Source organism: Schistocerca serialis, chromosome 11, assembly GCF_023864345.2.
Source record: "Schistocerca serialis cubense isolate TAMUIC-IGC-003099 chromosome 11, iqSchSeri2.2, whole genome shotgun sequence".
NCBI classification, from domain to species: Eukaryota; Metazoa; Arthropoda; class Insecta; order Orthoptera; family Acrididae; genus Schistocerca; species Schistocerca serialis.
The window spans coordinates 206,504,613-206,531,013 of NC_064648.1; the positions used below are offsets into that span (position 1 = coordinate 206,504,613).

Below are 26,401 nucleotides of genomic sequence, written 5' to 3' on the forward strand. Positions count from 1 at the left end.
GTGTTAATTGCCACTTTTCGCACCATACAGAAACTCTCTCGAGATCATTTTGTAATTGAAATTGATCGTCTGATGATTTAACTAGACGGCAAATTACAGCGTCATCTGCAAACATTCCAAGAGGGCTGCTCAGATTATCACCTAGATCATTTGTGTAAATCAGGAACAGCAGAGGGCCTATGACACTACCCTGCGGAACGCCAGATGTCACTTCTGATCTACTCGATGATTTACCGTCTATCACTGCGATCTGTGACCTCTCTGAGAGGAAATCACAAATACAGTCACACAACTGACATGATACTCCACACGCACGCAATTTGATTAATAGTTGTGAGGAAATCTAGGAATATGAAATCGATCTGAGATCCCTTGGTGGCCGAGCGGTTCTAGGCGCTACAGTCTGGAACCGCGCGAGCGCTCCCGTCGCATGTTCGAATCCTGCCTCGGGCATGGATGTGAGTGATGTCCTTAGGTTAGTTAGGTTTCAGTAGTTCTAAGTTCTAGGGGACTGATGGCCTCAGAAGTTGTCCCATAGTGCTCAGAGCCATTTGAACCATTTTAGATCCCTTGTCGACAGCACTCATTACTTCGTGCGCAAGAACGATATTTTCTGAATCCATGTTGGTTATGTATAAATAAGTCATTTTCTTCAAGATGATTTATAATGTTCGAGTACAGTATATGCTCCAAAATCGCACTGCAAATTGAGGTCAGTGGTATGGGTCTATAATTCAATGGTTTACTCATATTTCCTTTCTTGAATATTGGTGTGACCTGTGCTACTTTCCAGTCTTTAAGAACAGACCCTTCGTCAAGTGAGCGGCTGTAGATGATTTCTAAGAAAGGCGCTATTGTTGTCATCATACTCTGAAAGGAACCTGACTGGTATTCCGTCTGGACCGGAAGACTTGCTTTCTTAGGTGATTCGGGTTGTTTCGCAACACATGTACTATGTATGTATTCTAGGGTATGAAACTTCCTGGCAGATTAAATCGTGTGCCGGACCGAGACTCGAACTCGTGACCTTTGCCTTTCGCGGGCACGTGCTCTACCATCTGAGCTACGCAAGCACGACTCACGCCCGGTACTCTGCGTTAATATGTTATGCTTTTAACAGATGATGACTGCATTGTATCTCCAAATGGCAAAAGATATTTTTTTCTGAGATAATTACAACGTAACAAGTTGCAGATTTTTTCCTTTACTTGTACTCGAAAACTTAGTTGTTGCCAAATCTCATGATTCTAAGTCAATGGGGAGCACCCTATAGGTTTCGATGAGTGAGTTTTCGAGTATCAAAATATGTAGCATAAATGGCCGTATCTTTTGATTGCATTGGCTTATAAACTTACAATTTGTACAACGCCAAGGGAGCATAGACCTCAATATGTGACATAAATTTGAACTTCGTACCCAAAACTGGTCCAGAAAAAAGGACCTTAACACTCGGACAGGCAAATAGACAGATTGATAAAAACAGGACAAAGAAGCATTTTTTCGTGTTCATAATCCCAGATTAATAATTTTCGGAATGTTTTCCTTTTACTGTGAAACCTTGCATCTTGCCAAGTTTCACTATTCTAGATCAACGGAAAGCACGTTTCAGGGTTTCACGAGTGAGTTTTCGAGTATCAATATATTGACATAAATGGCCGCATCTTTTGATTGCAGTGACTTGTAAGCTTAAAATTTTGATACCTCACTGGGACCACCGACTTTAATATATGACAGGAATTTGAACCTGATACGTATACCAGTTCCTAGCAGAAAGGGTTCTTAACAATCGGACAGACACACGGGCTGCTAAGCGATTCTATATTTTTGAGACTGACACATGGAACCCTCATCGTTCCACAGAATTCTCTTTTCATCCACTGGAGTTATTTCGAAACATCTTCTCCGATTTGGTTTCTCTGTTATGGTCAGCTAGAGCGACTGGGACAGGCTCATTTTTTCCCCTCTGAAACTCGCAAGGTCAATAAACCGTGCTACATTCCTTCAAATCTGCAATATTCGAGACGTATTCAGATATAGACGACATCATGTTAGATGACAAGCAACAAACTGAAATTTTCGGCAAAAAAGAGCAGCCAGACAACGGAAAACGATACAAAATTTTGAATCGAACTGACAATTCATGTGTGCACAATTAATTCAGATAATTTTTCTGATATGGAGAGGCTGATGTCTATCATTGCGTTTGCAAACGGTCGCGACATGTCTTCATGTTTCTGACAGCATTGGTAACGAGAAATATTTTGACAGAGTAGACCCCTCTATTTTCGAAAATCGTTCAAAAGTTTGAATAGAATCTCTTTCGAGTCCCAGCCACGCCATGTGGCTCTACACATAGGAACTCGATGTTGCTGGCAGCCCCAGAACATCTGAGTCGGGCATATCGTCACGAGAGTATGTACCCATACATCCAGACGTTTGTAATGTCAACTACCAAGAAATATCTGCAGCTCTCTTGTCTGGCTCCGGGAGTAGGGAGTAGACAACATTCCATTAGAACTACTGATAGCCTTGGGAGAGCCAGGCGTAGCAAAACTCTACCATCTAGTGGGCAAGATGTATGAGACAGGCGAAATACCCTCAGACTTCAAGAAGAATATAATAATTCCAATCCCAAAGAAAGCAGGTGTTGACAGATGTGAAAATTACCGAACTATCAGTTTAATAAGTCACGGCTGCAAAATACTAGCACGAATTCTTTAGAGACGAATGGAAAAACTAGTAGAAGCCGACCTCGGGGAAGATCAGTTTGGATTCCGTAGAAATATAGGAACACGTGAGGCAATATTGACCCTACGACATATCTTAGAAGCTAGATTAAGGAAAGGCAAACCTACGTTTCTAGCATTTGTAGACTTAGAGAAAGCTTTTGACAATGTTGACTGGAATACTCTCTTTCAAATTCTGAAGGTGGCAGGGGTAAATTACAGGGAGCGAAAGGCCATTTACAATTTGTACAGAAACCAGATGACAGTTGTAAGAGTCCAGGGGCATGAAAGGGAAGCAGTGGTTGGGAAGGGAGTGAGACAGGGTTGTAGCCTCTCCCCGATGTTATTCAATCTGTATATTGAGCAAGCAGTGAAGGAAACAAAAGAAAAATTGGGAGTAGATATTAAAATCCATGGAGAAGAAACAAAAACTTCGAGGGTCGCCGATGACATTGTATTTCTGTCAGAGACAACAAAGCAACTGGAAGAGCAGTTGAACTGAATGGACAGTGACTTGAAACGAGGATATAAGATGAACATCAAGAAAAGCAAAACAAGGATAATGGAATGTCGTCGAATTAAGTCGGGTGACGCTGAGGGAATTAGATTAGGAAACTAGACGCTTAAAGTAGTAAAGGAGTTTTGCTATTTCGGGGGCAAAATAACTGACGATGGTCGAAGTCGACAGGATATAAAATGTAGATTGTCAATGGCAAGGAAAGCGTTTCTGAAGAAGAGAAATTTGTTAACATAGTGTACAGATTTAAGTGCCAGGAAGTCGTTTCTGAAAATATTTGTATGGCGTGTAACCATGTATGGAAGTAAAACGTGGACGATAAATAGTTGAGACAAGAAGAGAATAGAAGGTTTCGAAATGTGGTGCTACAGAAGAATGCTGAAGATTATATGGGTAGATCACATAACTAATGATGAGGTATTGAACAAAATTGGGGAGAAGAGAAGTTTGTGGCACAACTTGACTATAAGAAGGGATCGGTTGGTAGGACATGTCCTGAGGCATCAAGGGATCACCAATTTAGTATTGGAGGGCAGCGTGGAGGGTAAAAATCGTAGAGGGAGATCAAGAGATGAATACAGTAAGCAGATTGAGAAGGATGTAGGCTGCAGTAGATACTGGGAGATGAAGAAGCTTGCACAGGATAGAGTAGCATGGAGAGCTGCATCAAACCAGTCTCTGGACTGAAGATCACAACAACAACTCTTCTCTGGTGTCATAGTTTGAGAAATGTGTGTATTTAGTAAAACCCCAGTAGGCATCTGCTGTGCATTAATGTTTTAATGCCTGCGAAACTGAATGTACTACACTCATGCGCTGGCAGTAATTTCAGTTTTATGTAATAGTGGTAGATGTTACTGTAAATTAAGTCAGGCTGCTGCCTGTGAATGCTATGCAAGTAATCTGAACTGTTTTCTGTGTGTCTCAGGGTAACCGCACGAGTGATCAGCAACTCCACGGCTGGATTAAGGACGTGCAACGTGTGAAGGACATGCTGCACACGAAACTAACCGGATTGGTACACGACATGCAATACGCCAGCAAAGAGATAGGGCATTTCGAAGTGGAAGAAGACAAGGAGAAGCCGGGACGCTTGATACTCAGGTATCATTTATTAGAGTTTATTTCACATTTTTTCCATGGAAGCATTAATTACTGCTAGAGTAAATACTGGGATCATTTAATTCAGAATGGAGTAAAGAACAACGATTGATAGACAGCAGATAAGGAGATGGTTACAGAGTCATTTACAAAGTTTTTTGATTCCGTTTAGCCTTGGTTCGTATTTAGTCTTAAAATGTGCCACGTATAATGCAGCAGACGAGCGGAGAAAACGAACACAACGAATGGTGTTACTACTTTGAGTTGAGGAAATATTGATTGTTGCAGATACTTCCGAAATTTTCATAATTTGTAGAAACAATGATGAGCGTCTCCTCATCTTATCTGGGACAAAAAAAATGTCACCTGCGGGAGAAATTACGCTATTGAAGTGAAGTAGCGACTCTAGTCCAGATACTGGCCTCCAATCGGTGAGGAAATGAGGCCACAAGTCATGTTCATCTCAATTGACGACGGAAAAATCCAAGCAGCGATGAGGGAAGATGGCAGCAGAGTTGAGGTTCTTATATTTTTTCCTGTAGTTGTTGTGTTTAAATCAGTCCGTAGCACAGAGCGCAAATACTGGAGGTTGTGAGAGAGAGTGTTGACATAGGGGGCCATGGAAAGGAGTAGTGTAGGAGATACGCTGGAAGTTTGGAGGGCGATAAGGTGGCTTCCAATGTGGTAATGGGTAAGCTCTCAGTAGGCACGTCTTACGGCGGTGTTCTTGGATTATTTTAGGTCGCATATAGTGGAATAGCTATGTAGGTAGAAAACATGGATTAGGATGGACAATTAGACTCAGTCAATTGAATGAAAGACTTCATCAGTTATACCTGAAGAAGTTGGTAGGGGGTCTGGACATGGATGTGCCTGGGAAGTGGACAAGGTCTTCTGAAACGAAGATGATCAGTTGACATCCCCAGTTAAGTTCATCATAGGAACTGATGTGAATATACAGGGTGTTACAAAAAGGTAGGGCCAAACTTTCAGGAAACATTCCTCACACACATAGAAAGAAAATATGTTATGTGGACATGTGTCCGGAAAAGCTTACTTTCCATGTTAGAGCTCATTTTATTACTTCTCTTCAAAACACATTCATCATGGAATGGAAACACACAGCAACAGAACGAACCAGCGTGAGTTCAAACACTTTGTTTCAGGAAATGTTCAAAATGTCCTCCGTTAGTGAGGATACATGCATCCACCCTCCGTCTCATGGAATCCCTGATGCGCTGATGCAGCCCTGGAGAATGGCGTATTGTATCACAGCCGTCCACAATACGAGCACGAAGAGTTTCTACACTTGGTACCGGGGTTGCGTAGACGAGAGCTTTCAAATGCCCCCATAAATGAAAGTCAAGAGGGTTGAGGTCAGGAGAGCGTGGAGGCCACGGAATTGGTCCGCCTCTACCAATCCATCGGTCACCGAATCTGTTGTTGAGAAGTGTACGAACACTTCGACTGAAATGTGCAGGAGCTCCATCGTGCATGAACCACATGTTGTGTCGTACTTGTAAATGCACATGTTCTAGCAGCACAGGTAGAGTATCCCGTTTGAAATCATGATAACGTGCTCCATTGAGCGTAAGTGGAAGAACAAGGGGCCCAGTCAAGACATCACCAACAATGCCTGTCCAAACGTTCACAGAAAATCTGTGTTGATGGCGTGATTGCACAATTGCGTGCGGATTCTCGTCAGCCCACACATGTCGATTGTGAAAATTTACAATTTGATGACGTCGGAATGAAGCCTCATCCTTAAAGAGAACATTTTCACTGAAATGAGGATTGACACATTGTTGGATGAACCATTCGCAGAAGTGTACCCGTGGAGGCCAATCAGCTGCTGATAGTGCCTGCACACGCTGTACACGGTACGGAAACAACTGGTTCTCCCGTAGCACTCTCCATACAGTGACGTGGTCAACGTTACGTTGTACAGCAGCAACTTCTCTGACGCTGACATTAGGGTTATCGTCAACTGCACGAAGAATTGCCTCGTCCGTTGCAGGTGTCCTCGTCGTTCTAGGTCTTCCCCAGTAGCGAGTCATAGGCTGGAATGTTCCGTGCTCCCTAAGACGCCGGTCAATTGCTTCGAACGTCTTCCTGTCGGTACACCTTCGTTCTGGAAATCTGTCTCGATACAAACGTACCGCGCCACGGCTATTGCCCCGTGCTAATCCGTACATCAAATGGGCATCTGCCAACTCCGCATTTGTAAACATTGCACTGACTGCAAAACCACGTTCGTGATGAGCACTAACCTGTTGATGCTACGTACTGATGTGCTTGATGCCAGTACTGTAGAGCAATGAGTCGCATGTCAACACAAGCACCGAAGTCAACATTACCTTCCTTCAACTGCCAACTGGCGGTGAATCGAGGAAGTGCAGTACATACTGACGAAACTAAAATGAGCTCTAACATGGAAAGTAAGCGTTTCCGGACACATGTCCACATATTTTGTTTCTTTGTGTGTGATGAATGTTTCCTGAAAGTTTGGCCGCACCTTCTTGTAACACACTGTACACGGGTGGAGAGGCAATGGTCAGTGTGGGCCCATCGTTAGCGCACTGCATGGTGAGGTGGTTGTGAAGATGGACCTTGCCATGGCCGTGGAGAGCGAAGTTGTGCAACATGCAGCCTACTGCACACAGTTTGAGTCGTAACACGACGTCCCGTGGCTGCACAAAAAGCATTATTCAACATGGCGGCGTTGCTGTCAGGGTTCCTCCGAGCCACAATCCGTAGGTAGCGGTCATCCACTGCATTAGTAGCCCTTTGGCGGCGTGAACGAGGTATGTCATGGACAGTTACTTTCTCTCTGTATCTCCTCCATGCCCAAATAACATCGCTTTGCTTCACTCCGAGACGCCTGGACACTTCCCTTATAGAGAGCCCTTCCTGGCATAAAGTACCAAGCGGACGAGATAGAACCGCAGTATTGACCGTCTAGGTACGGTTGAACCACAGACAACACGAGCCGTGTACCTCCTTCCTGGTGGAATGAATGGAACTGATCGGCTGTCGGACCCCCTCCGTCTAATAGACAGTGCTCGTGCATGGTTGTTTACATCTTTGGATGGGTTTAGTGACATCTCTGAACAGACAAAGGGACTCTGTCTGTGATACAATATACACAGTCAACGTCTACCTTCAGGAGTTCTGGGAACTGGGGTGATGCAAAACTTTTTTTGATGTGTGTATGTGGTATAGGATGGCTCGGACAGAGACTGTTAGTAGCACAGATCACTGTTAGGGTTGTAAAATACACACTCAGAATAAAGTATTAGGCAAGGTTATTGAACATGATTTGTAGCCAACTGCGGCTGTTTTTGAGGAACAGTATTGTTACTCCACATTGGTTATTGTGTGGGAATTTTTGGTTCGCTACTCCACCTCTGTCTTTGGCACTGTGAGTGGGTTACTGATTCACTGTACATGGAGACCTGCAGATAGTGTGATGGGATAAAAGTACGAATAGTCTGCCAGGGACTGGACAAGGAATTGTTACGTGGTGACCTGAAAAGTGGGGATGAGTAGATTGTAAGACAGGGATGAACTACACAAAGGAAGCTGTAACTCGGGTGGCAGGTTACTTGTGAGTGCACATGGGCGGTTTCACGTTAGGCAGTAGTTTGAGGTACTCTCATGAACACTTGCCAGCTGGTACACATATAGGGAAATCAGACCGCTTTCTGAGTAAAAATTTTATCAGTAAATTTTCGAAGTATTGGTAACAAATTTCCCGAATTTACCGCCGTCCAGAGAAGTTCTCAGCCTCAAATTATTCTTGGAATTGAGAGCTGTCTAGTATCCGAACTAAAAAACTCGGAGATATTTAACGAGTCTTGGACTGTTCATCGGAAAGACACATTAGACGCCGTAGGAGGGGCAGTGTTCACTGCAGTCGACAACAAATATTCTGTCTACTGGGGTTGAACTGGAGTGTGACAGTGACGTTTTCTGGTCGCGCATAACAAGTCTAGGTGGAACCATGTTTATTGTTGGCGTTTTCTGCCGCCCAGTCGACTCTGCTCAGACAGATGTAGAGTCATTGAAAGAAGGTTTATAGTCAGCTGTGCATAAATATCCAGATCACGCGACACTAGTCGGTGGCGACATTAACCCACCAAGTATAGAGTGGGACGCTATAGATTCACTGCAGGGGGTACATCTACATCTACACGATTACTCCGCAATTCATAATTAAGTGCTTGGCAGAGGGTTCATCGAACCACAATCATACTATCTCCCTACCATTCCACTCCCGAACAGCGCGCGGGAAAAACGAACACCTAAACCTTTCTGTTCGAGCTCTGATTTCTCTTTTTTATTTTGATGATCATTCCTACCTATGTAGGTTGGACTCAACAAAATATTTTCGCATTCGGAAGAGAAAGTTGTTGACTGAAATTTCGTAAATAGATCTCGCCGCGACGGAAAACGTCTTTGCTTTAATGACTTCCATCCCAACTCGCCTATCATATCTGCCACACTCTCTCCCCTATAACGTGATAATACAAAACGAGCTGCCCTTTTTTGCACCCTTTCGATGTCCTCCGTCAATCCCACCTGGTAAGGATCCCACACCGCGCAGCAATATTCTAACAGAGGACGAACGAGTGTAGTGTAAGCTGTCTCTTTAGTGGACTTGTTGCATCTTCCAAGTGTCCTGCCAATGAAACGCAATCTTTGGCTCGCCTTCCCCACAATATTTTCTATGTGGTCTTCGCAACTGAAGTTGTTCGTAATTTTAACACCCAGGTACTTAGTTGAATTGACAGCCTCGAGAATTGTACTATTTATCGAGCAATCGAATTCCAACGGATTTCTTTTGGAACTCGTGTGGATCACTCACACTTTTCGTTATTTAGCGTCAACTGCCACCTGCCACACCATACAGCAATCTTTTCTAAATCGCTTTGCAACTGATACTGGTCTTCGGATGACCTTACTAGACGGTAAACTACAGCATCATGTGTGAACAACCTAAGAGAACTGCTCAGATTGTCAGACACAGGCAGTCATGCAAAATACTTTTGAACAAGTTTTCTGAAAACAGTCTTGAGGAGCTAGGTGAGCAGCCTATGCGTAATGCAAATATCTTAGACCTTCTAGCTAGAAACAGACCGGACCTAACCGCAGTGTTACTGTCGAAACGGGGCTTAGCGACCATCATGTCACTGCAGCAACTACGATTACGAAAGCTAATAAATCAGTCAAAAAACTACGAGAGTGAATCTGCTAGATGGAGCAGATTAGCAGTTATTAACTTCTCACTTAGACAATGAACTGATAATACTTCCAGGAAGATGAATGTAGAGGAATTATGGGCAATGTTTAAGTACATTGTAAATCGTGGTCTGGAGAGTTATGTGCTTAGTAAGTGGATAAAGGATGGATAAGACCCACCATGGTCTAAAAACGAAATTCGGCGGATTCTGAGGAAGCAGAGGCCGTTGCACTCCTTTTCAAAAGGGAACACATAAATGAGGACAAGCGATGGTTAGCAGATATTCGTGCCTCTGCAAAAAGATCAATGGGCGAAGCATACAATGGCTACCATCCACACACCATACCAAAACTTCTGGCAGAGAACCCGAGAAAATTCTGGTCATACGTATAATCGCTAAGCGGGTCTAAAGCTTTCATTCAGCCTCTTGTTGACGGATCTTGTGGGACAGCTGAAGATAGCAAAACGAAAGTCGAAGTTTTAAATTTCACCTTCAGCAAATCATTCATACAGGTGAATCGTACGAATGTACCTTTTGTTTGACCGTCAGACAGACAGTAATAAGCATAACTGGCGTAGAGAAACAACTGAAAGACTTGAAAGCAAGTAAGTCGCCAGGTCCGGACGGAATGCCAGTTCGATTTGACCGAGAGCACCCTAAGGCACTGCTCCCTTACCCAGCTGGCATTTAACATAAGTCTCTCGCGCAGCGCAAAGTCCCAGGCGACTGGCAAAAAGTGCAAGTGACTCCAGTGTATAAGAAAAGTTAAAGAACGGACCCAGAAAATTACGGACCAATATCCGTAACTTCTGTTTGACGTAGAATCCTTGAACATATTCTCAGTTCGAAAATAATCAAATATTTAGAGACTGAGGAGCATATGTGCACGACTCAGCACGGTTTAGAAAGCATCGCTCGTGCGAAACTCGGCTTTTCCTTTTCTCACACGGTATAATGAATGCTACGGATGAAGGGCAACAGGCAGATTTCATATTTCGAGATTTTCAAAACGCATTTCACACTGTGCCCCATCGCGGACTGTTGACGAAGTTACGGTCATATGGAATAAGTTAACAGATATGTAAGTGCCTCAAGGATTTCTCACGTAATAGTATGTTTTCTTCGTCGGTCAGTGTTCATCAGAGACAAGGGTAGCGTCAGGATTGCCCCAGGGGAGTGTGGTCGGACCTCTGTTGTTCTCTGTATACGTAAATGGTCTGGCGGGCAGGGTGGGCAGCGATCTGCGGTTGTTTGCTGATGATGGGTGTGACTATTCGAAATGATCTCAAATGGAATGATCAGATTACACAAGTAACGGGTAAAGCAAACTGAACCGTGAATTTACTTTCAAAACCTTTTCTTAAGAATTTACTTTATTTACTAGCGATTCATCAAGAACATTAACACATTTAATCACACTATGTGAGCGTGGAAATGGTTGCCAGTGGGTAACTGATGAAAACAAATTTCTTTCAACAAATGGAAATTTTATTCCTAAAAGCCCTTTTTTTATAAAACAGATTTAAAATTATAATCAGAAATCACCCTCTAAATATCATAGTTACAATTTATTCACAGGCAGAAAGAACCAATTTTGACAGTATGAGCTTTCGGGCTGAGAACCTTGCCGCTCCCTTTTGACACGGCCGTAGTCACAACAACCTCTGAAAGACTACACTGGTGCAACACACCAGATTACTTTAAACTAAAAATTTTAAAAACTCACACAAGCACATAAACTATGCACCCCGTAGGAGGGATGGAAATGGTACAAAACACTAACATTAAAAAAAAAGTTAACTTGCCACCGAAAGTGCAACTTGATTAAAAAAAAAAAAAAAAAAGAAACGCTTACGGTGGAAGGGTGGCAACTTTATATACTAAAATGACCATTTACATAAAATGTACAAAGATGCTCTACATTACACATATACCGCCTCTCAAGATGATAGGCAAGATAAAAACATATTTCAGAAATTCGCCCGTTACACTTCAAGCAATAAATTCGTTAACACCGAATCCGACAAACATGACAGAGGCAGCTACTAACGTACGGCAGACCGACAGACACACAGACAGATACTAACTGCCTAACAAATGCGGACGAGAGACTGACCAAGAAAACAAGTAGAATTTAACAAGTAAATCAACCAAGATATGACCAATCATTCAACTTCTAATAAACCGCGATTTCTCGAGAACACCTGGCGCAGCACCCCCAAATCGCTCTCCCGAACCGTCCGCTGCCAGCCGCTTCCACGGACGCAGGAAGGCGCGCCCATCTCAGTCGTGTGAAGTTAGCACCCCTTTTTCGAGGAATATACATTTTTTTCAGAGTTCTTGATAGATATGGCATAGTTCTAGAGTTCTTTGTACAAAATTTCAATAGTTCTGCAGAATTTAGCGACGAAAACAACAATACTCGAAAAAATTTTCGTACCGAAAACAATCTTTGGCAATTTCCGCAAAATGTAAATAAGTACAAGAGTTCAGAACACAGTTCTGAACAGAGCTCCAAGAGTTCTTTCGAAAATCCAAGTAACATTTTTTTGTGCAGCTAATAGTTTACGAGATAATTGCATTTTAATGAGAAAATCTTTTCACTTACTGTGAAGTTGGCACCCTTTTTTTCAGAAATGTATACTTTTTTCAGATTTCTTGATAGATATGCCTTAGTTCTAGATTTCTTTGTACAAAATTTCAATAGTTCTGCAAAATTTAGCGACGTAAACAATATTCGAAAAAATTTTCGTATCGAAAACATTCTTCGTCTATTTTCGCAAATTGTAAATAAGTACAACAGTTCCGAGCACAGTTCTGAACAGAACTCCAAGAGTTCTATCGAAAACCCAATTAACATTTTTTTTGTGCAGCTAATAGTTTACGAAATAATTGCAATTTAAGGTGAAAATCTTTTCATTTACTGTGAAGTTGGCACCCTTTTCTTCAGAAATGTGTATTTCTTTCACAGTTCTTGACAGGTATGCCATAGTTCTAGAGTTCTTTGTACAAAATTTCAATAGTTCTGCAGAATTTAGGGAAGAAAACAACAATACTCGAAAAAAATTTACTATCGAAATCATTTTTTGTCAATTTTCGCAAAAATTAAACTGGTACAACAGTTCTGAGGACAGTTCTGAACAGAACCCCAAGAGCTCTATCGAAAATCCTAATAACATTTTTCTATGGCGATAATAGTTTGTGATAAATTGATTTAATGTGGGACACACTTTCTCTACAGAAAATATAAATATATTCGTACAACAGTTCTGATGACAGTTCTGGACACCAAGTGAAGAGTTCTATCGAAATTCCTAGCAGAATTGTTTAGTGCAGGTAATAGTTTAAGAGGTAATCGCAACTTAATTAAGAACCCCATAAGAGCTCCTACTGTGAAGCTGGCACCCCTTTTTTTTCAGAAATATATATTTTTTTCAGAGTTCTTGATAGATAAGTCATAGTTATAGAGTTCTCGGTACAAAATTTCAATAGTTATGCAGAATTTAGCGAAGACAACAACATTGTATAACAAAGCTGATTCAGGAACCCTTTCCTTTTGATACAATTCTTCCTGTTGTCACAATAAATCACTTGTGCATAGATTCCAATTGTACTGATCATTACAAAAATACAACCATTGAGCAGCGGCGTACATTTCTTGCAGCGTTGTACAAAGCATTCGGCTTATCCGCTGTGAAAATACCACACTTAACGCTATTTTAAAATTTACGGTGGATGGCTTCCGTTTATCTACAATGTCAGCATCTATCGAATTATCTTCATGCAAACGTGATGCCTGGATCACTCACTTCCCCTTTTAGGTACGGAGAAAACTAGAGTTCAGTCTTGTGGAAGTCAAATAGGAAATGTGGGCAGCCCTTCTTTTACTGATAGCAAACTCTAGAGAAATCTCCACACTTGTTTTTCTTCATCATGCCAACAGAAGAAAAACTCTCCCTTCATAGCTCTATTATCATTCCAGTACTAGTAAACCAGTTGTCCGCTTTCACATTTCGACCTGACTGATATATAGGTTTACACAGTCACAGAACAACATCAAATTGTTTATTGCTCAGTTGGTAAATCCTTCTGGTTGCAACACAGCGTATATTTCCAAATTTTACAGGTAAAATACTTAAGAATCCACACTTAAGAATCCATACTCGTTTGTTTTGATTGATACATATTGGCGAAAACTGTACCTTCCACAGAATACTTCCAGCTTCTTGCCTACTGTAACATATTCTCCGAGGTTTAAGATTTGTGGTAGTTGCGTACAAACACAGTAAATATTTCCCGAATAGCTGTTAGCTTGTCTAATTGTCTCCTTTCATCACGAATAGCGCGACTGTAAAATCTAAGGCTCTCCAGAATAAATTTGAAACGTTTTATGTTCGTTTGCGAGGTGAAATTTTTCAATGCCATCACCATCAGTTCCACACAGATCTTCCAGGCTTTATCTGTTACTTTTGTTAACAACAATTAAAAACAAGAGACTGATGAAGGCTTTCAATTCAATATTATCTATTGATTTTACCCCTCTCTCACGCTGAAATGAGGCTTTGATGCTCTCTAAATTCTGATTGGAATACAAAACTACAATAGACAAAAATCGGTATCTATGAGGTAATTACAGCATCACAAATGCTGCTTTGGCTGCACCTATTGGTACAGGTAAATTTCGAATAATATTATGCTCTTCGAACAATATGCTTCGAATTTCTTCAACATTATCTAGTACTTCCCACTTAAAATAATAAAATTCCTATAAAATAACGCAACCAGGCGCAGTGTATTAATCTGATATTTGACGTTCAGACAGCGGACACTGACTATTAAACAGTTCAAACAGAATTTAAGTGCAGTTTACATTCTGGATTAGCTTTGTACTACTTACTACGTTGATAAACAAGTAAACTAATCGCTGAAATGAAATACGAAAGGGCACAGTGGATAAAAACGAGCAATCGGCTCATATCTCATCAAGAGAGCATTAGCGTCGATACTGAATCATACATACAACAATGAAAGGCACACATGAAGTGTATATTTTTAGATTCAGGAAGAACCAGATGAATTTTATCACGTAAAACAGTAATTGTTTTGGACTCTCATGACATCCAGGACCCACTAACAGCTAAAAATATGCCCAGGACCCTCATGGATGAAAGTTATATTGCAACATCACCAGCCACTAGGATACATAAAAACATGTGCTGTGTGTAACGAATAAATTTGAAATTGATGTCGTTAATATTGTTGCAAACATTTGTTCTAGTTAGAAAGGAAGTGTGGAAGTTTGATGAGTTACACTACAGCGAGAGTTAAAAGTCTTTACGATGTATAGAAATGTAAGTATATTTACTGAATATATCGTACAAACGAACTAAGTAGTATGTTTAAATCCTAATTCAATACATGACTGATAGAGGTGTTATAATGTTGAGGGGATACAGTATTAAAGTTAATAAGAAGTTCGAAATTTGTAAATAAGAACCTCGTTTATTTGGTCCTCAATAATCCGGATTTCCGGTTTATCCGGATTCATATTTTGTGTCCCTTGGTATTTTTCTCTTTTTTTTTCTTATAACACGAAGATGTGTAGTCGGTGAGGTACACAGGCTGCTTATCACCAGGCCGGTAATTTAGTCTAGTACTGAGTGATAAGGAACTTGGAGTGTGTGAATGACATTGTTTCTCAAGTATTGTACATTAATATAACGGTGTATTGATGCCCATCAAGTAAGTTCCATAGTAACCACGCCAACAGCACTCCACCACAGCTCATTGTACCTCTGGCGCGATTCTCGACAGGTGTGACACCATCTGGTTAGTGGCGCGTGTGAATGTATCTGCTCTCTCAGCCATCTGTTTGTTTTGCACTGACCAGCCTTCTCTCCTTGAATCATCTAAGCGTGCACATCCCACGCTTCCACCTACAGTTACTACAGTCAGTCTTAAGAAGGTGTACTGGCATTTGTATAGTGCTGAACATTTAGACTTTTTGTATTTAGTAGAATATACATCCGGTTTTCGATTTTCGGTTTTCCAAAATAAAAGTGAGAATTTACGATCGTACTCATAGCTGTACTTCCAGCAGTACTTCATCTCCTGCGTTCCCAATTTCGTAGAAGTTGTCCTACGAAAATTGCAGAAGAAGCACTCCTGGACGAAAGGATATTGTGACGATATTCTTTGGTCACAGCCTGGGGTTAGAGACCCGGTCCGGCACACAGTTTTTATCTGCCAGTAAGTTTCACATCGGCGCACACCCACTGCAGAGAGAACACACAATCTATTTCATAATCTACTGGCACCATAAAAATGTTATGAGGGTTTTTAAAAGAACTCTTTCGGTGCTATCCAGAACTGGCAGCAAAAGGGTTGTGCCAATTTATTATAATGTAGACCAAGTGGGTCTCTCGAAAATGCTATTATCTCATTAACTGTTATCCCCACAAAAAATGTTATTACAGTTGTCGGTAGAACTCTTAGGGTCGTATTAAGAAATGCCGTCAGATCTTTTGTACGAATTTATTACTTTTACCTGACAAAAGTGAGTCCCACATTAATTATCTCATATAATGTCATCGTCACAAATAATGTTATTATAGTTTTTGGTAGAACTCTGTAGGTGATATTCAGAACTGTCATCAGAACTATTCTACGAATTTTGCTATATTAGATAAAGTGAGTATCAGATTAAAACAATTATTGTATAAACTATTATCGCCACAAAAATGTTCTTATCATTTTCATTGCAACTCTTCCGGTGCTATCCAGAACTGCCAACAGAACTGTTATACAAATTTATTTTTTCCAAACTGACAAATAATTTTTTACCATACCAAAATTTTGCCGTGTTATTGTTTTCTTCCCGAAATTCTGTAGAACTATTCGTGTTTTGAGCAGGGAAATCTAGAACTATTGCATATATATCAAGAACTGTGAAAAAAATTTATATTTATCGTAAAAGGGGTTCAAACTTCACGGGAAATGCTCATAAGCATTCCTTAATAATGGCAGTTACTACGTAAACAATTACCTGCACAGAATATGTTACTAGTTTTTTCGATAGAACTCTTACAATGCTATCCAGAGCTGGCATGAGAGCATACGAACAGACATAATTTTTTTTTTTTTTGAGTAAGAGTGCCCCACAATTAATCAATTACCATACAAACTATTACAACCACAAAAATGTTATTATGATTATAGATAGAAGTCTTGACGTGTTAACCAGAACTGTTCATCAAAACTGTTGAACGAATTTACTTTTTCTGTGGAGAAAGTGGGTCTAACATCAAAACAGTTACCGTAGAAACTATCATCGCCACAAAAAGATGTTATTAGGATTTTCGATAGAGCTCTGGGTGTTCTGTTCAGAACTGTTGTACGAATTTACTTTTTGCGAAAATTGACAAGGAATGTATTCGATACGAAAAATTTTTCGAGTATTGTTGTTTTTTTCGCTAAATTATGCAGGACTATTCAAATTTTGTACAAATAACTCTAGAACTATGACATTTCTATCAAGAACTCTGAAAATATATATATATTTCTGAAGAAAAGGATTCCAACTTCATAGTAAGTGAAGAGGTTCCCTAATTAAATTGCAATTATATCGTAACATGTTAGCTGCACAAAAAATTGTAATTAGGATATTCTATAGAACTATTGGGGTTCTGTTCAGAACTGCCCTCAGAACTGTTGTCCGAATTTACTTTTTGCGAAAATTAATAACGAATGTTTGCTATACGAAATTTTTTTCGAGTATTGTTGTTTTCTTCGTTAAATTCTGCAGAACTATTGAAATTTTGTACAAAGAACTCTAGAACTATGCCATATCTATCAAGAACTCTGAAAATAATATACATTTCTGAAAAAAAGGGTGCCAACTTCACAGTAAGTGAAAAGATTTTCTCCTTAAATTGCAATTATCTCGTAAACTATTAGCTGCACAAAAAAATGTTACTTGGGTTTTCGATAGAACTCTTGGAGTTCTGTTCAGAACTGTGCTCAGAACTGTTGTACTTATTTACAATTTGCGAAAATTGACGAAGAATGTTTTCGATACGAAAATTTTTTCGAATATTGTTTTCGTCGCTAAATTCTGCAGAACTATTGAAATTTTGTACAAAGAACTCTAGAACTATGGCATATCTATCAAGAAATCTGAAAAAAGTATACATTTCTGAAAAAAAGGGTGCCAGCTTCACAGTAGGAGCTCTTATGGAATTCTTAATTAAGTTGCAATTACCTCTTAAACTATTACCTGCACAAAAAAATTTCACTAGGATTTTCGATAGAACTCTTCACGTGGTGTCCAGAACTGTCATCAGAACTGTTGTACGAATATATTTATATTTTCCGTACAGAAAGTGTGTCCCATATTAAATCAATTTATCTCAAACCATTATCGCCATAGAAAAATGTTGTTGGGATTTTCGATAGAGCTCTTGGGGTTCTGTTCAGAACTGTCCTCAGAACTGTTATACAAGTTTAATTTTTACGAAAATTGACAAAAAATGTTTTCGATACGAAATTTTTTTCGAATTTTGTTATTTTCTTCGCTAAATTCTGCAGAACTATTGAAATTTTGTACAAAGAACTCTAGAACTATGCCATATCTATCAAGAACTCTGAAAAAAATATATATTTCTGAAAAAAAGGGTGCCAACTTCACAGTAAGTGAAAATATTTTCTCATTAAAATGCAATTATCTCGTAAACTATTAGCTGCACAAAAAAATGTTACTAGGATTTTCGAAAGAACTCTTGGAGCTCTATTCAGAACTGTGTTCTGAACTCTTGTACTTATTTACATTTTGCGGAAATTGCCAAAGAACGTTTTCGATACGAAAATTTTTTCGAATATTGTTGTTTTCTTCGCTAAATTCTGCAGAACTATTGAAATTTTGTACAAAGAACTCTAGAACTATGCCATATCTATCAAGAACTCTGAAAAAAATGTATATTTCTCGAAAAAGGGGTGCTAACTTCACACGACTGCCCATCTCCCGTCTCACGGCGTCGCAGCTCGCACCGGCCAGACCGAAGTCGTGGGTTGACTCCTGTTGCTCTCGTGTCGGCCGCGAAGCCACTACCCTTCGCTATACGGCGCGGCCCACTGGACTCACGTGGCGACCTCACATGCGCCGACGCTCGAGGCGGACAAGTCATCTCGTGTCTCAGTGCGCGACCGACCAACCGACCGATCCAACCGCCAATGGCCGTTGCCTGAGCAAACTCGAGCACACTGGCGGCCTAACACATACTGGCACTCCGGACGACAGACAGACACTGACTGCCCCACACTGACCCGGCTGACCAACTGATCACACTCACCCCCAACTGGCTAGCTCGATGCGCATTTTTTTAAGGACGTCATATTCGCCATTGACTGTAAAAATTATTTGTTTTGCAATTGCAGTTTCGGCCTTTGGGCAATTTTTAAGTGGTATTGAGGAGGATTTTGCTTCAGTTCATGTCAGACTTTAAGATCCATATGTGTACAAGTCACCATCTAAAATAAGCGTTTTCATTGTAGAAATACAGTAACATGAAACAAGTGCGAACGTCTGCACATGGTGAAATGAAAGTTTCGAAAAATTGTGCATGACTGTGAACCACAACGGTGAGAAGTTAATCAGTGCGTATTGTTGTGAATCTTCAGATTTGGTGGCGCAATGATTGTTCCATTAAGTTTCGGGTGTGCAACCGCAAAAATTCTCCTCCTTCTTCTTCTTCTAATATTTCGGCTGTATAACGTTCAGACATCTTCAGAGTGAACCGCAAGACTGCCGCTCCAGTTTTTTTTGTTTTTTTTTTCCTTTATTGAACTTCGATTCCCCCCCCCCGAAGGGGGTCGGGCTGGCAGCAGCTTAGTATGCCGCTCTTCAGCCTACAGACTTTGTTTTAAAAAGGTGAAGATAATAAATACTAAAAAACAGGCGGTAAAAGTGAAGACTTAAAGGGTAACATGGCGAAAAAAATCGTGGAACTTAAAACAGAACAAAGGGAGGCTGATGTTAATAAAAATACATACGAAGCAGACAGGTAAAATAATAGACAGACAATTAAAAGAAACACGGCGACAGTCTGGTTTCTGTTCGCAAAGGACATAAAATTCACACCCAGCGACAGCATGGTTTCTGTTCGCAACACAGGAAAAGATGAAACAACACTGAACATGCACTGGAACACTGCACTAAAATATGACATACCACAGCCGAGAGCACATGGAGGGAAACTAGACAGATGAGGGGAAGATAAAAAAGGGGGGACGGAGAGGAAAAGCGAAGGGGAGGAGGCAGTAAAGGAGCCGATGGAGGAACAGGACCCATAAGAGGGGTGGGGGGTGCTGGGCAGATGCAACAGGGAGTGGGGAAGGCAGAGGAGAGGAATACAGAAGGACTCGGGGGGGGGGGGGAGAAGGGAGGTAGGGAGAGGTTAGCTGGGGAGAAAACAGGATGGAAGGGGGGGAAGAGGGAGCCCAGGGAAAGGACAGAGGAAAGGAGGGGGGTGGGGATCAGAGTTGATAGGAGGGATAGATGGAGGGAGAGAGGGCATTATCCGGGAGGGGGAGTTGATGGAAGCCACCCTGGGAAAGGAGATGAAGGGTGTAGAGATGGAGGGTAGGGGGAACACAACAGTGAAGACGTGGCAGGGGGCGGGGATAGGAGAGGAGAGGAGCAACCAGGCGGTGAGGGGGATTGAGGTGGCGGGAGGTGTAGAGTATGCAGATATGTTTGAGTAATAGGAGCACATGGGGTAAAGGAATGAGGTCGTAGAGGATCTGTGTGGGGGATGGGAGGCATATACGGAGGGCGAGGTGGAGTGAATGACGCTCGAGGATCTGGAGGGACTTATAAAATTTGGGGGGGGGGGGGGGGCAGATATCCAGGTGGGACTGGCATAACAGAGGATGGGACGGATTAAGGATTTGTAGGTATAGAGGACGGTAGAGGGGTGCAACCCCCACGTCCGGCCAGAGAGGAGTTTGAGGAGTCGGAGGTGGTTGTGGGCTTTGGATTGGATGGAGCGGACATGAGGGATCCAGGTGAGGTGACGGTCAATGGTGAAGCCGAGGTAGGTGAGGGTGGGGGGTGAGGCGGACAGGACGGGCGCAGACAGTAAGGGAGAAATCCAGGAGCTGGAAGGAGCGAGTGGTACGACCTACGATGATTGCCTGGGTCTGGGAAGGATTGATTTTCAGGAACCACCGGTTACACCGTGCGGCAAAAAGGTCAAGGTGATTCTGGAGAAGGCGTTGGGACCGTTCGAGGGTAGGACCGAGGGCGAGGAATGTGGTGTTATCGGCATATTGCAAGAGGTGTACTGGAGGAGGGGGTTGGGGCATATCCGCTGTGTTCAGGAGGTGCTCGCTTCATCCCTTTATACTCGTGTAACGCGCCAATAAGCATGCGACCACAGATGCAAATGAGACAGAGATGTTGGTCGGTGGCAGAGACGTGCACAATGCGCGATTTACATCTGTGACTCCGCAGTCGATCTGTGTTGGCATGTCGATATATCATTGTGAGCTGCACTGTGACGACGTCTTTGTGAGTTTATTACGCCAAGATCCGGATTCCATGATTTGTCAAGTTTGAAATCACTATCTTTGTTGGTTAAATTGGTCGCCAAGCAAATCTCAATTGCCTCCTTCACTATCGAGTCCCATAAAGATGATGTAGTTGCCAAAATTTTGACGTTGTCATACAACATACTGTGACCAGTGTCAAATGGTTCAAATGGCTCTGAGCACTATGGAACTTAACAGCTGTGGTCATCAGTCCCCTAGAACTTAGAACTACTTTATCCTAACTAACCTAAGGACTTCACACACATCCATGACCGAGGCAGGATTCGAACCTGCGACCGTAGCGGTCGCGCGGTTCCAGACTGTAGCGCCTAGAACCGCTCGGCCACTCTGGCCGGCTGACCAGTGTCAATACAGCGCTCTGCCACTGCCGACTTGTTAGGTTGTAAAAGTCGCGTGTACCTGCAGAGTTCTGTACATCTTTCATGGACAGTACGAGTTGTTTTTCCAATGTCAGAAAGGCCACATTCACATGGAATTTTGTAAACTCCAGACTTTCGGAGCAGCAAATCATCTTTGACTGAGCCCACGAGTGCTGCTGTCTTGGGTGGAGGACGAAAAATCACTTTTACTTGGTGTCTGCTGAGGATCCGTCCTATTTTTGATCAGGGGCTACCCACATATGGCACGAAGGCCATCGATTTAAAGGTTTCTTCGTCTTCTTCTGCTTTCTTTGTGCCCTCTTTCGACTTGACAAATCATGGAATCAGGCACTTGCTGTAATAAACTCACAAAGACGTCGTCACAGTGCAGCTCACAAGGATATATCGACATGCCAACAGAGATCGACTGCGGAGTCACAGATGTAACTCGCGCATTGTGCACGTCTCTGCCGCCGACCAACATCTCTGGCGCATTTGCATCTGTGGCCGCATGCGCAGTCGCGCGGTACACGAGTATAAAGGGACGAAGCGAGCACTGGAGTGGCAGTCTCGCGGCTCACTCTGAAGATGGCTGAACGTTATACAGCCGAAATATTAGAAGAAGGAGAATTCTTGCGGCTGCACACCCGAAACTTAATGGAACAGTGTGTATTGTATTCCACCTCTCAGTTTTATTACGCGTACAGTTTAGTCAACACAAATGTGGACAACTTACCTTCATCTATAAGAAATTTTAACAAGTCATTCACATCCTTAACACAAATATCACATGTCCACTCTCTTGCAATGCATGCGCAATTCTTCTTTAAGGCCGGCCGCGGTGGCCGAGCGGTTCTAGGCGCTCAGTCCGGAACCGCGCGACTGCTACGGTCGCAGGTTCGAATCCTGCCTCGGGCATGGATGTGTGTGATGCCCTTAGGTTAGTTAGGTTTAAGTAGTTCTAAGTTCTAGGGGACTGATGGCCTCAGAAGTTGAGTCCCATAGTGCTCAGAGCCATTTTCTTCTTGAAGGAAAAGACATATTCTACGGCTATTGCTGCACTTCTGCTGTTTAATGTGTCTAAAACCAGCTCAAAAGATATAGCAGGGCAGAACGGAGTGAATGACCTGCAAGAAATAGTCAAAAATCTGTATCTGACTTAAATGCTCTGAAATCTGAAGTTGATATCTCGATGTGCTAAAATGCTGAAAAACCAATGCGTCTGCGATTGTTTGCTGTGTTTCTGTGCTTCCTTCAAACAATATAAGCGCTGCAGTCATGGACCGTGCGGCTGGTCCCAACGGAGGTTCGAGTCCTCCCTCGGGAAATGGGTGTGTGTGTTTGTCCTTAGGATAATTTAGGTTAAGTAGTGTGTAATCTTAGGGACTGATGACGTTAGCAGTTGAGTCCCATAGGATTTCATACACATTTAAACATTTTAAACAAGTTCAAGGATTCAGTCCCAGTCTCACACACTGTTTTGGTGTACCGGAACGTTTCTAATCCATTGTTGCGTGGAAGTCCAGTGTGGATACTTTTACATTCTTGCATACAGTGTACACGCTTGGTTTCTAACTATTAACCTCGCAGCTTGTGTGTTACAGGCGGCCGCTGTTGAGTGAACAACTACTGCACCATCAGCCGTGGAACGTCTCCTTCCACGACGACTTCAGTGCGCTGTGCGAGCAGCGGCAGCCGGAGGCGTCGCAGATGTTCAGCCTCGCTGCCACACTGTACGCCTCCTACCGTGTCTACTGGTACACTGCAGCCGTGTTCATGGATAGGTCCTACGAATTTAGTTTCAAGCCTGTGGGTAAGTTTAATACTGGGACCGCTCCACTTCACGCTTATCCACTGCCGACTGCCCAATTATGCGAGGAATGAGCTTCAAATGTCCTCCTGAATATCTAGTTTTAGATCCTACGTGATTTTGTATGTCTCGCAAAATGCTCTTTCCAGAGTCAGTTTTTCGACTGCTTGGCAACTGTCCATCTGGGCCTGTTACAAGGTAACTACTTCATATAAATTATGGAATGCTTAGAGAAGAATAAAAGGAGCAAATGTTTTATTCGACACAGATGTCACAGGTGCACCCTCTGCACGCTCGTGGTCCGTGAAGGTTGCGACGCTACTGATGTTCAGAGACTATGTGATGTTTTAGAGATGTTACTCAAGTGCAAACCCGCCAGGTTAGCTGAGAGCGCTAATGCGCTGCTTGCTTCCTGGACTCGGGTAGGCGCGCCGGCCCCGGATCGATTAACGACGAGAGCCGGTGTGCTCGCCAGCCTGGATGTGCTTTTAGGCGGTTTTCCACATCCCACTAGATGAATACTGGGCTCGTTCCCACTTCACACCTCAGTTACAAGACTCACAGAAATCTGAAACACATTCGCACTATTTCACGGTTTACACTAGACGTCGACAGCTGGGATGCACTAATTCCGTCCCAAGGGGTACAGCGTGGTGACAGCCACCGTCTGAAGCTAACATAGTAACAACCCAGACCTGGCGGTAGCTGGTGCGGGATTCGGATACAACAACAACAAGTGCGAGCTGGGTGCTAATGATAGTATAACACACTCGAAACAAGTGGGTGTTTCACAAATAGTGCTTGCAGCCTCAGCCTAGCAGGCAACTAGCTCACCTGGAGTGTCTGCCAGTGCCTGGTACACCGAACGACTCGTCTCCCTCCCGTAGGAGGCCCGCAACATCTCTAAAAGAGTATTCATCCCACAGCAGATTGAACACCATCAGTGGAGGTGCAACATTTGAGTCACATAAAAAAGTGTTCCTTTTTATCTTCTCTAAACACTCTAACATGTAGCTTTTTTCAGAGCCAGTATAAGGCTTGCTTTGAAAACAGCTGTTGGTTTATGTAAAATAACCTCTACTGACAAACTAATTTTTTTATTAATACTGTAACTGGTGTAGTGTTCTAAATTTCTCTCTAGTATGAAATTGTTCGTATTTACTAATTTTATTTGACGAATAATACACTTGCGATAAAAAGTACCCGGACAGCCCCAAAACAAACGTTTCTCATATTAGGTGCACTGTGCTGCCACCTACTGCCAGCTACTCCATATCAGCGACCTCAGTAGTCATTAGACATCGTGAGAGAGCAGAATGGGGCGCTCCGCAGAACTCACGGACTTCGAACGTGGTCAGGTGATTGGGTGTCACTTGTGTCATACGTCTGTACGCGAGAGTTCCACACTCCTAAGCATCGCTAGGTCCACTGTTTCCGATGTGATAGTGGAAACGTGAAGGGACGCGTACAGCGCAAAAGCATACAGGCCGACCTCGTCTGTTGGCTGACAGAGACTTCCGACATTTGTAGAGGGTCGTAATGTGTAATAGGCAGACATCTATCCAGACCGTCACACAGGAATTCCAGACTGCATTAGGATCCACTGCAAGTACTATGAGAGTAAGGTGGGAGGTGAGAAAACTTGGATTTCATGTTCGAGCGGCTACTCATAAGCCACACATCACGCCGGTAAATGCCAAACGACGCCTCGCTTGGTGTAAGGAGCGTAAACATTGGACGAGTGAGCAGTGGAAAAACGTTGTGTGGAGTGACGAATCACGGTACACAATGTGGCGATCCGATGGCAGGGTGTGGGTATGGCGAATGCCCGGTGAACATCTGCCAGCGTGTGTAGTGCCAACAGTAAAATTCGTAGGCGGTGGTGTTATGGTGTGGTCGAGTTTTTCATGGAGGGGGCTTGCACCCCTTGTTTTGCGTGGCACTATCACAGCACAGGCCTACATTGTTGTTTTAAGCATCATTTTGCTTCGCGCTGTTGACGAGCAATTAAGAGATGGCGATCACATCTTTCAACGTTATCGAGCACCTGTGCCTGTGGCAGAGTGGTTACACAACAATAACATCCCTGTAATGGACTGGCCTGCACAGAGTCCTGACCTGAATCTTTGGGATGTTTTGGAACGCCGACTTCGTGCCAGCCCTCACCGACCGACATTGATACGGCTCCTTAGTACAGCAGTCCAAGAAGAATGGGCTATCATTCCCCAATAAAGCTTCCAGCACCTGATTGAGCGTATGCCTGCAAGAGTGGAAGCTGTCATCTAGGCTAAGGGTGGGCCAACAACATACTGAATTCCAGTATTACCGATGTTGGGCTTCACGAACTTTTAAGTCATTTTCAGCCAGGTGTCCGGATACTTTTGGTCACATAGTGTATTTCGATTTGTAACTGAACAGTTAACTGGACAGGATAAACTGTTAACATTATTCTTACAAATAGTTTTTACTATGGACTGTAGTAGGACTGAGGAAACTCTGTACTTTCAGCAATGGCACCTGTCTGATAAATAACTCTATTTGTTCGAATGACTATTTTTTTTTTTAATTTATTGTTTTATTCTTGTTGCTAGACTTTATCTCTTACTCGATCGTTCCATCTGCCTGTCGTGCACCAGATTTGAAAGAAGTTCATTTCGCTCTTTGTAACTGCCTGATAGGTTCTTGCTCGGTATGGAGCAACTCCATTTAAATGAAATGATGGGGGTGGGGGAGGGGGGAGGGGGGGGAGGGACAGCGAGTTTGTGCTCTCTCCACGGGAAAATTAATGATGCCTGCCGGTGTCGCTCTTGACCGCTTCAGACAATCGGATTGGTAGTAAAGTGACTAATTAAGAAACGTGATCGGCAAGTGTTACAACAGATAAAGAAGTAAGTTATCATAAGAATATGCTTATATTAGAACCAGGAACTCTAACACTGCAAAGACCGGCCTTTAAAAAATTACGGCTGTCGCCAGTAATTTACAGCTGACACTCATGAGCATAATAATGGCGCATAAACGGAAATACTCATTGTTAG

At 42.5% G+C, this 26,401-nt stretch overlaps 1 protein-coding gene across 1 annotated transcript in view; it reads left to right on the forward strand.

Annotated features, from left to right (window-relative positions):
- The window catches only part of LOC126426705 (uncharacterized), an 82,826-nt gene that overhangs the window by 37,357 nt on the left and 19,068 nt on the right, over window positions 1-26,401 (forward strand). Inside the window, exons 5-6 of the mRNA XM_050088627.1 lie at window positions 4,172-4,347; window positions 23,158-23,366. Of these exons, the coding sequence (XP_049944584.1) occupies window positions 4,172-4,347; window positions 23,158-23,366 (385 nt within the window). The remainder of the gene's footprint in view (window positions 1-4,171; window positions 4,348-23,157; window positions 23,367-26,401) is intronic.